Below are 13723 nucleotides of genomic sequence, written 5' to 3' on the forward strand. Positions count from 1 at the left end.
CTTGTTTCCCTCAAAGATCATCTCTCCCTGCTGCTCATGCCTAGTAACCCAAACCCACTTTTTCTAATATTTTGTTTGGTTTCCTAGTTGTATACGACTAGAGGGTAAATCTTAGTTGCTGTTTTCCAACATGGGTGGAAGCAGACATTGATCATTCCTGATCATTTTCTTGTTTATTTCTTTAAACATCTTAATTTCCTTAGACATGTTCATCAACTTTTTGTTATTTCTTTGTAATCTCTGTTGGAACGTCTCCCTCTGCCCTCTGTTGTTTCCGCTGGGCTTTCTCATGGTGCCTTGGATCTTTGTTTACTTTTGCCCAGGGGCCATGCATTTTCATTGGCACTTTATTTATGAGAATTCCTTGAGACCGGGGATAAAGATGGTTTACTTTAGCATTTGTATTTACTTCTCCTGGGTGCCTGGGATCACAACCAGTTGAGGAGAATCGACATTAAATTCTCAGCTTGAAATATTTTGGACCACCCAGATATGCAGAATTAAGGCTGCAGACCTGCGTTAATCCAGCCTGTGGTTCCGAAGTGTCAGGACAATTTCTTCTCTGCCCAGTGCAGAATTTCAAGACAATTGTGTCTCGTATCTGGGAGGGAGGCAGTGGGTGAGGGGGATTTTTGTCTTAAAATCCTCATGTTGGGCAGGTTTTGGGCTTTTCCATTTTCCAGAGAAAACCAAGCTACATTTTACCTGGTTGGGCAAATGCCTTAGGGTAAAGCAAGCCTGTGTTCTGCTGCTTCTCTGGAGTTCCCAACTTCACTTACTTTTTTGGCCTGAAAATTCCTAACTTTTTTACCAGCTCAGCAATGCATTTAACAAGATTTGTGAAAATGTCTTATCCATGACGTTTGTTTATCCATGATGTTTAACTGGATAAGAAGGTGTTTTGGGGTACCTAGACTATCATACTGCTTTTTGCTACTTCTCTGTGTCTTTCTGTTACACATCTCTCCCTGTTCTAATTCTAAGTGAGGGAACCCTATAATTTACTGTCCAAACTGGGACACTTTTGAGAGTTAAAAGGGGTACTTAGTATTATTTTCTAGCAAATCCATTTGTATTACCATAGAATACATAGTTCTATTGCCTATAGTTCTATTCAAAACTTACCTCCAAAAATATTTTCTTACAGAAAAATTCATGTGTAACAAAGTAAAAAAAATTTTTTTAATTCTTCATATTGTTTATCAGACCGTTAAAATAAAATGAGCAGAATAATTATTCTTGATACACCTTTGTGTGTTGTGACTGTTTTCACCATATTTATGCCTAATCTCATGTCAATGGTATTTTTCTTAAAACTTTATTTTTCTTCTAGTATTATCTTAGGGCCACAGTATTTCTCTTCCATTATCTGATTGCCTACCTATATATTTATATATATGTGTGTGCACATGTGTGTTTATATATAGAACTATCTATATATTTCCATTTCCATAAGTACAGTTTCTATTTCTCTTGGTAGAATACCACAGTTTGGCTGAAAATAATTAAGAATTTGTGTGCACCACAACCAACAAGTTCATTTCAGTGAAATAAGTTTCTCAATTCAATAAGAATGTTATGTATTAGAATGTTATGTATTAAATTTTCAAAAGATTTCCCCCCAGGTCAGTTTCCAAAGCCCCATTATAGACTTTCAAATGTTAATTTCTTATACTATTTATTGCTTGCTAAAATGCATTTAGTTCCTCCCTTGCTTTTGCAAGAATATATTTCAGGGGCCTCCCTGTTTGCAAGTTTTGTTTTACTCAGCAATTGCACTTCCCTACAAGCTGAGCTTTTCATTTTGCTGAACATGCGCTGATAAATTTACAACTTATTTGAACAAAGTGCCCTCAAAATTTAGAAGACCTGTTCTCAAAACCCCACTACATTTTGTAGAGCATTTAGGTAGATTCATAAAGTATGTTTGAAGTTAACAGCTGTCTAACTTAGTCAGCAGCTTCCTGTTATTAAGCTAGTTCTTTAAAGTTTCAAATGCTTCTCACACCCAGTTGATGACAGACAGCAAGGAGAGAGGCTCATTCCCTCATGAAATAGTATTTATTTAACATAAACTTCATCACAAAATTTCTGTAGTTCAGTTACACTAACTCTATGTATGTAACTTCTGAAAATTTTGCCAACTACAGCTTGTACTGCTCTGGGTGACTGAGCCGGGTTTGAGCACAGTTCTAATAGCGTGTGTGCAGAGGCTGACCAGCCACACTTGCTTCAGGACAAGCTCCTTGCTGGGTTTGTAGGAACAGGAGGACCTAGAGTGCGAATTCCTCACTGTGTATATTGCATGCATTGCTAAAAGACTGTGGAAGGCTGCTTAGCTCTTCCCATCCCATTTTTTAGTCTTAATAATAATTCTTTGCTTCAAAAAATGAAAAATCCAGGACAAAATAAGCCAGATGGGATGCAGGAGAAAAGGCATAAACTGAGACTTTTCTGGGCAAACCAGGGCAGATGGAGGCCTAACTGAAGCCCTGCAGGACAGGAGTCACATCCCATTAGTGCTGGCAGCCCTGGGGCTGGTGGGAGGCCCACCTCCCTGCTAGGTTCTTAGACATGCTTGTCAGGTGAACTACCCCCACATAGCCTATTTGTTTGAATTAGACTTCCCATATGTTGGTGCAAAGGAATGGGGATGGGGTGGTTCCAGCTTTGTAACAAGACCCTCCAAAACCCCACCACATACGGAGCCTCTTCATCGGCTGAGACTTGTCTGCATGGAGATAGCCCCTTGTTGCTGTTTTGGAACATCCTTCCTATATGCCAAAGGCATTGAACTTGGCTCTGCAAACCACCTGTACCAGCCTGCTGTGCTCTTGTGCTCTTGAGAGCCTTATCCATCTAAGAAGAGCCTGGGGTTGTGATGTAGATGCAGTTCATGACTCACCTGTCTTCAGTTGGCTAGAGTCTTAACTCAAATTGGGGGCAGGTTGGTGGTTCTGACTGTTCCTCTGTGGGAAACGTTGTTGTACACATTCTAAGAGGGGCCTGACTGTCCATGGTGTCCATGGTGTCCATGAGTGTCCATGGTGTCCATGAGTGTCCATGGTGTCCAGAGTGTCCATGGTGTCAGTGTCTGTCCTGTGATCCATCGTTGAAGATGCTGAGCTGTGTGCACCTGAGTGGGCCACAGCTCATCCTCTGGATCACCCTGGAGGGTGGGGGAGTCTCTGCGCCACTACACAGGTGAGGCTGTGAGCCCTACTCGGCACTTGTTCCAGCCCCAGGGCAGTGGCATCTATCTGCCTTGGTTTTACTCTGACCATGGCTCCTATGAGGAAAAATGAAAAGGCATGCTTTAGAAGTTACGGAGTTAGGAAGCTGGAGGGTGAGTCTTTTGATGGAAAGGTACACGTAGATATTTATTTAAATATTTATGAACAGACAAGTCTGTGCTGGATACTGGGTTAGGTTCTGGATGTTGGAAAGAAAGGAAATGGTCTTTGCCCATCTGAAGTGGTTCTCTAAGAAGGAGGCATAATTAGTGGTTGTTTGCACCATCCATCTAATCCATTGAGAACCTTTCATAGCACCTGGGAAAGCACTGAGATATACTGACACTTTATAAAAGATGTAGAGCTGGGTGGGAAAAGAAGTGGCACAGGAAGATGTGATTAATTCCTAACTTACCAGCCTCTTGTCACCAGCAGGCCTTTGGGAAATTGCCCAGTGAAGAATCTTGCAGCTCTAACAGTGACTAGACTCTGAACTGAAACCACAGTTATCCCATGTAGGAAATGAATAGCTATTTTGTGATTGAATTCATCAACTAAAAAGATGTAAATTTTGTGCCACAAGAGCCCTTTTATTTTTTCAAGCAAAATAAATGTCAATGGAAAACTCGAGTCTCTCTAATTAGGTTTCAAGAAATGCACCATTTCTTCATGCCACTTCCATTAAAATTTCATGTCTCTTAAGTTATTCAACATATGAACCATGACCTCTGTGTAACTTCTTTCCTCAGAAGTGTACCAGTAATGGAAACCATTCTTAAACTTAATTTCCTTTTAATTATTTCCAATTGCTAAGCACTGGTCTTTGTGCCAGAAGTCAATCCAACTGGTACATTTTGGGAAGACTGTGGGATCATGTGTCTTAAAATGCACATCATACCCAGAAGGCATTCTAACAGAATTGCCCTCATCACTCCACCTAAAGTTAGTTGTACTTGATTTCAAAAGAAGTTTATCTCAGGGAAGTCCGTGGTACACAGGCCTGATCGTCTTTCAGGTGTTCCTTGGTTGGTGACTGATGGCGTCTATAAGTGGCAAGGACCATACTGGACAAGTATCTTTAGCATGGGCAATCTTTGGTCATTTTTATTGGCAAGTTTATGGCAGGAAAACTAATACTGGGAAGCTTTTGAACCGCAGATGCAAAAAAATCATAGTTAAAATTTAAGACCAATGAAGTGTTACCAAAAAGCGAAATGACACTTTTGTGCATCAAAACGCACTATTAAGAGATTGAAAAACCACCCATAGATGGGGAGAAACGATTTGCAAATCATATATGTAATATAGGATTAATATCCAGAATATATAAAGAACTCCTACAATTCAACAACAAAAATTCCATTCATTTCAACAATGGTCAAGGGACTCGAATAGACATTTCTGCAAGGAAGGTTTACAAATGGCCACTAGGCACGTGAAAAAATGTTCTCCATCACTGGTCATTGGATAAGAGCAAGTAAAACCACAGTAATATAACACATCCATTAGGAAGGCTGTTATTTCCAAAAGGACAACAAGTGTTGGCAAGGATGTGGAGAAACTGGAACTCTTGTGCATTGCTGATGAAAATGTAAAATGGTGCAGCCACCTTTGGAAAACAGTCTGGCAGTTCCTCAAAATGTTAAAACTAGAACTTCCATGTTATGTGGCAACTCCACTCCCAGGTATATACTCCAAAGAGTTGAAAGCAGCAGCTTGAACAGATACTTGTATACACATGTTCATAGCCACAGTCTTCACAGTAGCCAACAGGTGGAAACCAAGTGTCCATCAAGAGAAGAATGGAAAATAAAATGTGGTGTATTGGAGTATTATTCGGTTGACCCATATACTTAAAAATGGTTAAAATAGTAAATCTTGTGTTATGTATATTTCATAACACAATAAAAAAAGAAAAAAGGAAAGGCAGGTGATTTCCAAGGACACCATCCATGTCCCTGGGAGTTGCTGGTGCTATCAGGCTTCTCCTTTTTCTTTTCCTTTTTATTTTTTTTCTGAGTAATTGGTCGGTTAGTGAATTGATTGCACATGGAAGAATTTTCATCGAGATTACAGAAAGGGCATTCCAGGCTGAAAACCTAGGAAGAGCATGATGCAAGACAGGCGTATAAGTCCATACCAGTTCAAGGGGTTGAGAGTAGTGGTATGGCCAGAGTCCACCACACTGGGAGGCAGCTAAGAATATTCTTATTCTGCAGCCTCCTCCTCCCTGGGCTGTCCAGTTCCAGGTCCATAAGCCACCAAATAGTCAAGTTCACCCTTTATACGATAAGGAGGAGGCCTCGCAGACTGTCAGTCTCTGGAGTAACACATGGATGGGAACCATGGCCAGGCTGGTCTGCAGCCCATCGGGCCAGCACCTGAAGGGTCCTGTCTTCGTGAACAGTGGACTTTGTGGCATGATGTTTCACCCTTCCTCCTGGAACCACTTTCAGTATCCCCAGATGAGTCTTAGAAAGGCTGTTGGCCAGGAATAGGGGGTAGGGATGGAAGGAGAGGGCACAAATGGCTTGTCCAGATCTTGACAATCAGAATCCTGTTTTCAGCTCCATGCTAAAGAAAAGACATTGCAAGGGGAGAGATGTGAGTTTGAGACCCCAGGAAGGAATACCTTTAGTCACTGAATCCATTTTCCCAAGGAATGGGCTACCCCCTTCCCTCCTTCCCAATATTCTGTACCGCTGGCCTTAGTAATGAAACAACTTATGTTATCTTGTAGCTGGCATCTCAGGGTATTCTGCCACATGAGGGTTGCCTACTTATAGGCAGTCTGATTGAGCAGACGAAGATTAGATTTCCCTGCCTTTTGTGTACACAAGATCAGAACACAGTCAAGTGAATGCAAATGAAATGACTGGTCAGGGCTCATATTTGCATGTTTTCTTTATTTTATTTTGATGGAGGAAAGCTTGGAATTGCTAAGTTGCACTCCAGAGACTGGAAATAGTCATGACTGCAGTCCAGTGTCACCATCAAGCCCAGACCTTCTGTCTAATGCTACCTAGTCTTTCTGAGGAATCTGGTGAAGTGACACTCACCTGGGCTTCCAGGGCTAGAAAATAAAAGTCCCATGATTCACCCAGTACCCATGTTGCTCTGTCATCTTACGGTTTTGCTTAGAAAGTAGGTGAAAAAAGTGGATGAGACCCTTCCAGATGTTCCCCTGCCATTTTTTTTCTTGGAAAACACATTTCTTTTGAAAGAGCTCTAAATATACTTGCAGATTTTCAAAGCCCAGATTCTACTCATTTCTAATGTCAACCACAAAAGGTGATCACAGACTGAGCTACAGAAAGAGGCACCATGAAATGCCACATCAAACATAAGCTTCATGTGTGTTTCTTACATTAAACATGACAACTCATGGAAAAGCATAGGAATATTCTAGAAATGCAAGTTTACTGCGAAGGTGACACCGGAGGCTGGGGAGTGGTGTAGCAGGAGGGCAGTGGGAAGGATTTGAGAGAAGGCATGGGATTTCATTCTGCCAAGAATTCCAGGTGTAACCTTCATTTTCTTTCTTCTTGAGACTTCTTTAAAAATCCATGGAGAAGGACAGAGGTGAGCAAAAATCAGCAGAGAGGCTCAGGGTTACCATAACAACATGCCGCTTGGCTCCATCTCTGCCACCATCAGTGCCTAAGTCCCTTTTGGGTTACTGCAGAGATCTCTGACGTTGGAATTAACACAAGGTTCTCAGCCTGAGGGTGATTTAAAGTTGAAGAATAGCAGAGTTTCTAAATAGCACAGCGAGCTCATCTTTACTCAAAAGGTATGTAATGGTTATAATGCAACATAATTGAGGTGTTTCGTTACCCCTCCCCGAGTAAAGCTGTCATGAACCTCTGCAGAGGCGCTATAAAAAGTGACATGGCTATAGAAATGTCTATTGCAAAGCACTGATAATTAACAGTGACTGGGCCAAATGCATTTTAAAAAGGAAGTGAAACTTCAGATAATGTGAAAAATGTCCAAGTAGTATTTATATTCTAAATTGCAGTAATAATATAAACATTACTACTCCTAATCTGGTCCTGCTGGTGGATTAAATAACAGGCATGCATCTATTACATATCAGTCTGCATGTTCAGTGAGTGCAGAGGGCCTAATTATTGGGTCATTAAGCACCTTTTGATAGCATCTTAAACTTCATTAGCATACATGATTTTTGGCAGTCTGTTAATTCAGAGGAAACTTATGGACCTATTATTTTCTATTTGTCTGTAAGGCCTACTAATTTACCCTCTATGTTACTGTTTTTACTTTTTGTTTTTAAAGTGATGGTGATATTCTTCACTCCTGGTTATACTAAATTGAGTAAAAATAATTATAGGATCTGTCCTTTGCTGTATTACAGTTAATAAGTCATTAACAGTGTACTGTAAAAAAAGGTTAAAGTGAAAGATCAAAATAAAAAGCACAGCTCCTACCCTCAAGGTTCTCAGGATCTTGTTGGAGGAACTACCTGGAATTAGCCAAACCATGAGCTTTGAGGACAAAGAAGCCCTCAGACTGCCAAGTCTGCACAATGCTTCTGACACCACCTGCAAAGAGTGAGAGTCCAACAGACTCCACACAAGACCAGTCTCACTTCTGACACCAAATGCAGGTGGGCAGAGTTCCCAAAACCACCCTCTGGTTTGGTAATTCACTAGGACTCACAGACTCTCTGAAAGTGCTCATCGCCCTGACTTACTACACAGAAAGGATACAGATTAGAATCATCGAAGGAAGAGATGCATACAGCAGAGTCTGCGAGGGGTACAAACAGGAAGCTTCCATTGTGCTCTCCCATGAAGTCGGAAGGCATTATCCTCCCAGCATCGATATGTGACAGTGCACACAGAGTATTGCCAATCAGGAAGGTCATCTGAGCTTTGCTGTGCAGAAGTTTACTGTGGCTTCATTACAGAGGCATGGTTGGTTGACTGATTGATTGATTGATTGATTGATTGATTGATTGATTTCCCACATGGTTGCACTTGATTTCCAGGTTGACTGATCCTGCATGACCCAATTCCCCTGACTTAAATCAAAATCACATGTTTGATCTCTTTAGGCATGGCCAGCCTCCACTATGAGACTGTTGGGTATGGCCCTAAAGTCTGGTGTGGCCAGCCTCTGCCCTAAACAAAGGCACTTCTGACATGGATTACCTCCCAGAAGCTGAGGGCAAAGGCTGGACCTCTCCTTGAGCAAAGCCGTATTCTTTACTCCACAAGAGTCAGGGCAACTCTGAGCAGAGAGGAAGTGTTAAATTATGTGATAGGTAGAAACAAGCTTAGTGTGAGCTTGGATGACCAGCCAAATATTGAAGAGCAGTAGAAGGAACATGGAATATTCCCAAGCAAGAGAAGCTTTAAGGAGGACATGATAAATGTCTCATAAAATGTTAAGGGCCAGTGAGTGCAAAAGGATTATTCTTGTCTTGTGTGTCCTTGAAAGAAGTGAGTGCCCATAAGTTAAATGTATAAGGAAGATTTAAGTTCAGTATAAGAAATAGCTTTCTAATACTTGAAGCTATTCAAAAATATTATACAGGCTTCCATGGCAGACAGTAAGTTCTCAGTCATTAAAAATATTCTGGCAGAAAGCAGATCACCTGCTAAAATGGCAGCCCTTTTATTAGAAAATGCAATGACCCCTAAGGATCCTTTCAACTCTAATATATCATGGTTCTAAAAATATTTTTCAACCTTGACTCAGAATTGTATCCTGGAATCAGTGAACTTTCTATATTGTGATTCTTATTATATGAATTACTTTTTCAATGTCTTATGTCATACCTGAGTGCTATAGCCTTGGAATGAATGTACATTTTCCTGAGCAGAACTTAGATTTAGAACATCTAGAGTAATACAGATTCTATTAATTCTGTGTGGTCGGCAACCTAGACTGGGGTGGGAGACTTTTCTTGCCCTAGATAAGAAGGAATGAGTTGTTAAACAAGTGAATAATCTGAAAGGGTTTTCATGGAACCCATGTTTTATAATCACTTTAGATATTGCAAGTATGTCTCATTAGATGAGATTGAAGCCAATTAGGATTTTAACTCAAAACTCTGTTAGCTATAAATTCAAGTTAGCTATAAATTCAAGTTACATCACATACTTCTCTTAAAATATTCTATTGAAACTACTATTTATAGCTCGTCTTTCTCATGAAGCAGGCTGAATTAATGTGATGTCAGATTATTTTAGATAAACAACACCGATATCCAGGATCAGATAGGTGTGGCTATGTTCTAATAAAACTTTATTCACAAAAATGGGCAGTGGGCCAGATTTGGCCTGTGGGCCCTAGTTTGTCAGCCCCTGACCTAGCGTACTATGTGCTTTTTCATGTTATTTTAAAATTATTAATTAAAATTGGTTCACTATCCCATTCTTTTTGTGTCCTCTTGGTATGTCTAATAACAAGTGGACTTATTTTAAAAACAAGATTTTTTTCCCAAAACTAATTTTAAAAGGTGGGCATGGTTGAGTGGGAGGGAGGTGGAATAACTGTGTATAAAACATGTTGACAGAGTGGCACAGTCCTTCCCAAGATCCCCATCAGCAGTACTCTGTCACCAGTCCCCTCCTGCCCTCCGCCACCATCCTGCACAGCCAGGACCCCCACCACAGCCCCGCGTCTCTAAATCCCTTGTCTGGCCACAGTGGCCACAGCTCCTCACCTGTGCCCTTCCCTGTCACCCAGGGTCAGGAAAACACTAACCCTTCTCAGTCAGTGTTTTAATATAAAGTAATAGTGCATATGAGAAGGGAAGCTTAGCATCAGGATCTTCAACATGCATGCCCTGACTTCTTCCACTTGCATATTGAAGACAAAGCCCCAGACTTGGCCAGGGGCAGCACCTGTGCTAAGAACGTGTACCAGGAAAGGGACCTAACTTTGATCTGGTCGGCACTGCCAGTGTTTATAGCCTGGCCTTCAACCTCCTCTTGGCGCAGAGAGGTGCAAACTGAGTTTGTGCCCACCCTTGCCCTAGAAATTCTCTTGAATCTTTATTTTCCTACCAGAGCCACAGAGTTAAAACTACAGTTGGTAGCCTTTTGTTTCCTGCCCTTCCTTCACATTTCCTCCCTGCATTGACTTTGTTCCAAGTTAGAGGATCATCACAAAGGTGGGGAGAAATGAGAGCTTTACAGCCACCATTTTTCACTTCTCTACCGATATGTTTAGGGATGGGAGAGACCCCTGTGAAAGAGGCTTGTGAGCAATTCTGCTGGCTTTCCAAAAGGAGAGCTAAAATGCTGGTTGCCAGGCAACATGCATGCCCTGGCTTCTTCCGATGGTGTGGACTCAGAAAACAACTGTCCTATGATTGACCCATGGTGGGGAATCACATGGAAATGCACGGCCAATGGTTTGATATAACAACGTGATACCTGTTTATTCTTTGGTATTTTTTCCTGAAGACTTACTCAGGGTCACACGGGAAGTGGGTGGGTGTGCCCTCGCCCTGGTGCAATTGATCAATGAAGGATCTTCAAAGTGAGTCCATCCTCATCACATGCAGATCCCCCTTTTGTGGGTTACGTCTTAAATCAGTGCTAGTGGTGCTTCCACCACTCTTCGCTGGCCTCGCTCTGGCACGAGTGACAGTGCTGCTGACGTTGAGACCACTGATAATGAAGCAACGATATGGTACATCCAGAAAAAGGAGGAAATCCACGGATCTATACATCAGGACTGGAAAGCACTAAGCTAACATCTGAAGTGCATGATGAAGCTGTGGAAAAGTGACTGTGTTTGTGATGGCCAAGAAAAACTAAAAAGCATAGTAAAGAGTATTATTAGGCTGAAAACCGAAGAAATATACAGCCATGTCACCCAGGGTCAGGAAAACACTAACCCTTCTCAGCCAGTGTTTTATTATAAAGTAATAGTGCATATGATTTATGATTTTTTAAGAAAGTGATATTAGTGTGTCTTTAAACACACATGAAACAAGGTTGTATATAGACTGACTGATGGATTTTTGTGACCAGAGGCCCTCAGGACCCTAAGCCATGTATTTCCCCTGGGATAATGGCCAAGTATTCACTAATTCAGTGTTTGCAGAGATGAAATACAGCATACCTACAGTGAGGAGTAAGAACTGACTGTGATCACAACTTCACCCTAGTGGAGTCTATCTTCCACTTGCATATTGAAGACAAAGCCCCACACTTGGCCAGGGGCAGCGTCTGTGCTAAGAACGTGTACCATGAAAGGGACCTGACTTTGGTCTGGTCGGCACTGCCAATGTTTACAGCCTGGCCTCGCTCCTGCTCCACACCTGCCTTACTTTTCTGTCTCAGGCCCTGCCAGCCACAGTAACAAATTGCCATAGCCTGGGAGCTTAAACAATAGGCATTTATTTCTCCCAGCTCTGGAAGCTGGAAGTCCAAGATAAAGCACCAGCAGATTCAGTGTCTGGTGAGGCGTGGCCTCTGGGCCCACAGATAGCTGTCCTCTATCCCTGCCTCCCATGGAGGAATGGGTGGGGAGCTTTCTGGGGTCTCTTTTATATGGGCACTGATCCCATTCATAAGGGCTCCACCCTCAGGACCTCACCACCTCCCGAAGTCCCCCATCCCATTTGGGGTTAGGATTCAACACGTGAATTTGGGGAAGGTGTGAACATTCAGTCCCTGACAGCCTCCATCCACCACTTTGATGACTCCTTTTTGTGCTTGAAGGGAAACCCTGATGTATTTTTAAATTGCCCTGGAACTGAGCCATAGTGAGCCAAGCATCCTGAACCAACACCTTAATTGGTCCCAGATGAAAAGGAAAAAACTGCTCCTAGGCCACAGTCTTACGTCCCTGAAGGCCTGATGCAGGCCACGTGTGACATGGTTTCCTCATGTCCGAGGTCTAATCTCTGCTGACAGCAGCCTGCATCTCACACCTTGTGTGGAGAGCTGGATAGCCCCTCTCCAGGGAGCTCTGCAGGGGTGGCTGACTGACAGCCTGATGGGGACACGATGTGAGGACAAAGCCCTCTCACCTGGCACTATAAACACAACAGGAGCTATGAGCACAGGGCACAGGACAAAGAGGCTACCTCAACCTTCAGGACTGGGGAAGGCCCTGGCGATGAAATGACATTTGGCAGCAGTTGAGAGGGCCAGAGTTGATGACGTAAGCAGATACCTCTTAAAAGCAAGTCAGGAAGAATGTTGGGACAAGTACAGAAATGGAAAAACACAAGCCATTCCTGCAGGACAACTTTTAAAGAGCATAGAAACACCATCTGTAAACTCCTGGGCCTCATTATCACCACTACAGGTGCTGGCCCCACATAGAGCCTGCTAAGTCCCCAGAGGAGGTCTTTTTAGGAAGTTCTGCTTTCTGTTGATGAGTGAGTAAGGGCTTGGGCCTGAGTCTGTTTCCCACTTATGATCAGGAATGTGAATACCTTTCCCTTCATTATTGCTGTGGGCAAACACAAGAGATAATGGCAATAAAGTGGTTGCAACTCCTTGGCAAAAAAAACTATGCCTGTATTATAAGCACGTAGATGTTCAACACAAGCTCATGGCTGTGGAGCTGCTTTTTCTTGCAGGGTTGGGCCATGAGTGCAGATAGCATGCTAGTCACCAGTCACGAGCCATTTTCTCTCCATCCCTCCTCTCATCTATTCCCAGGTCTCATTATGCGCAATGTCATGGGCTCATGCGCACGCACAGAAATACCCCACCACAGCCGGGACAGAAGTGCCAAGGGAGGTGGTTAGCATGAATTCTGTCCTTGGGGTTAGAAGCACTTGCTCAGCTGCCAACTACAAATAGCCCCGTGCTAGAAAATGATGTTAATTAGTATCCATTAAAAAAAATGCCCCTGCCCACAACAGAAAAGCCACATAGAGGCCCAAAGTCCTACCCTGACAGCCAAAGTAAAGCCCACCCGCTAATGCAGCTTAATACACTTTGCTTGGCAGAGAGAGCAAGCTTACCATGCTGCTGCGGGAGTCCCTGGGGAACGTGAACTGTCGCACCACCATGATTGCGCACATCTCGGCTGCGGCTGGCAACTACGCGGAAACCCTGTCCACCATTCAGATTGCATCCAGAGTCTTGAGGATGAAGAAGAAGAAAACAAAGGTAAGGAGCCCCCAGGGGTGCGCTGGATGACAGGGCTTTCAGAGCCCTGCCTGGGCACAGGGTGGAGCGAGCCATGTAAGCATCTCTGACCCCCAAGCACCAAGGGCACCCATGAGCGTGACTGCTGAAACATGGTGCGACATCCACCTCACGCAGGCAAACATTTAGGGCAGGGAAGTCACCAGCCTCCCCCGAGCTGGCGATTCCCCCACTCACCCAGCCCAAGGCCCTAACAGGGGCACTTGGTCTGCTTTATAGGCCTAACAGGTAGCTACTTGGGATGAAGAACTTTGGAGGGATGGGAAATAACAGCTTCTCTCTCACCTGCCTTGGATCCAGATGGTTCAAGACCATGTCCTTCCACTGCTTGACCTA

At 43.1% G+C, this 13723-nt stretch overlaps 1 protein-coding gene across 3 annotated transcripts in view; it reads left to right on the forward strand.

The window, feature by feature from the left end:
• Positions 1–13723, forward strand: part of KIF26B (kinesin family member 26B) — a 453264-nt gene that overhangs the window by 425671 nt on the left and 13870 nt on the right. For all 3 annotated transcript variants that reach the window (XM_057507852.1, XM_057507851.1, XM_057507853.1), the window contains one exon: positions 13186–13348. In XM_057507852.1, the coding sequence (XP_057363835.1) occupies positions 13186–13348 (163 nt within the window). The remainder of the gene's footprint in view (positions 1–13185; positions 13349–13723) is intronic.

The sequence above is a fragment of the Manis pentadactyla genome, chromosome 9 (genome assembly GCF_030020395.1).
Source record: "Manis pentadactyla isolate mManPen7 chromosome 9, mManPen7.hap1, whole genome shotgun sequence".
Classification (NCBI taxonomy): Eukaryota; Metazoa; Chordata; class Mammalia; order Pholidota; family Manidae; genus Manis; species Manis pentadactyla.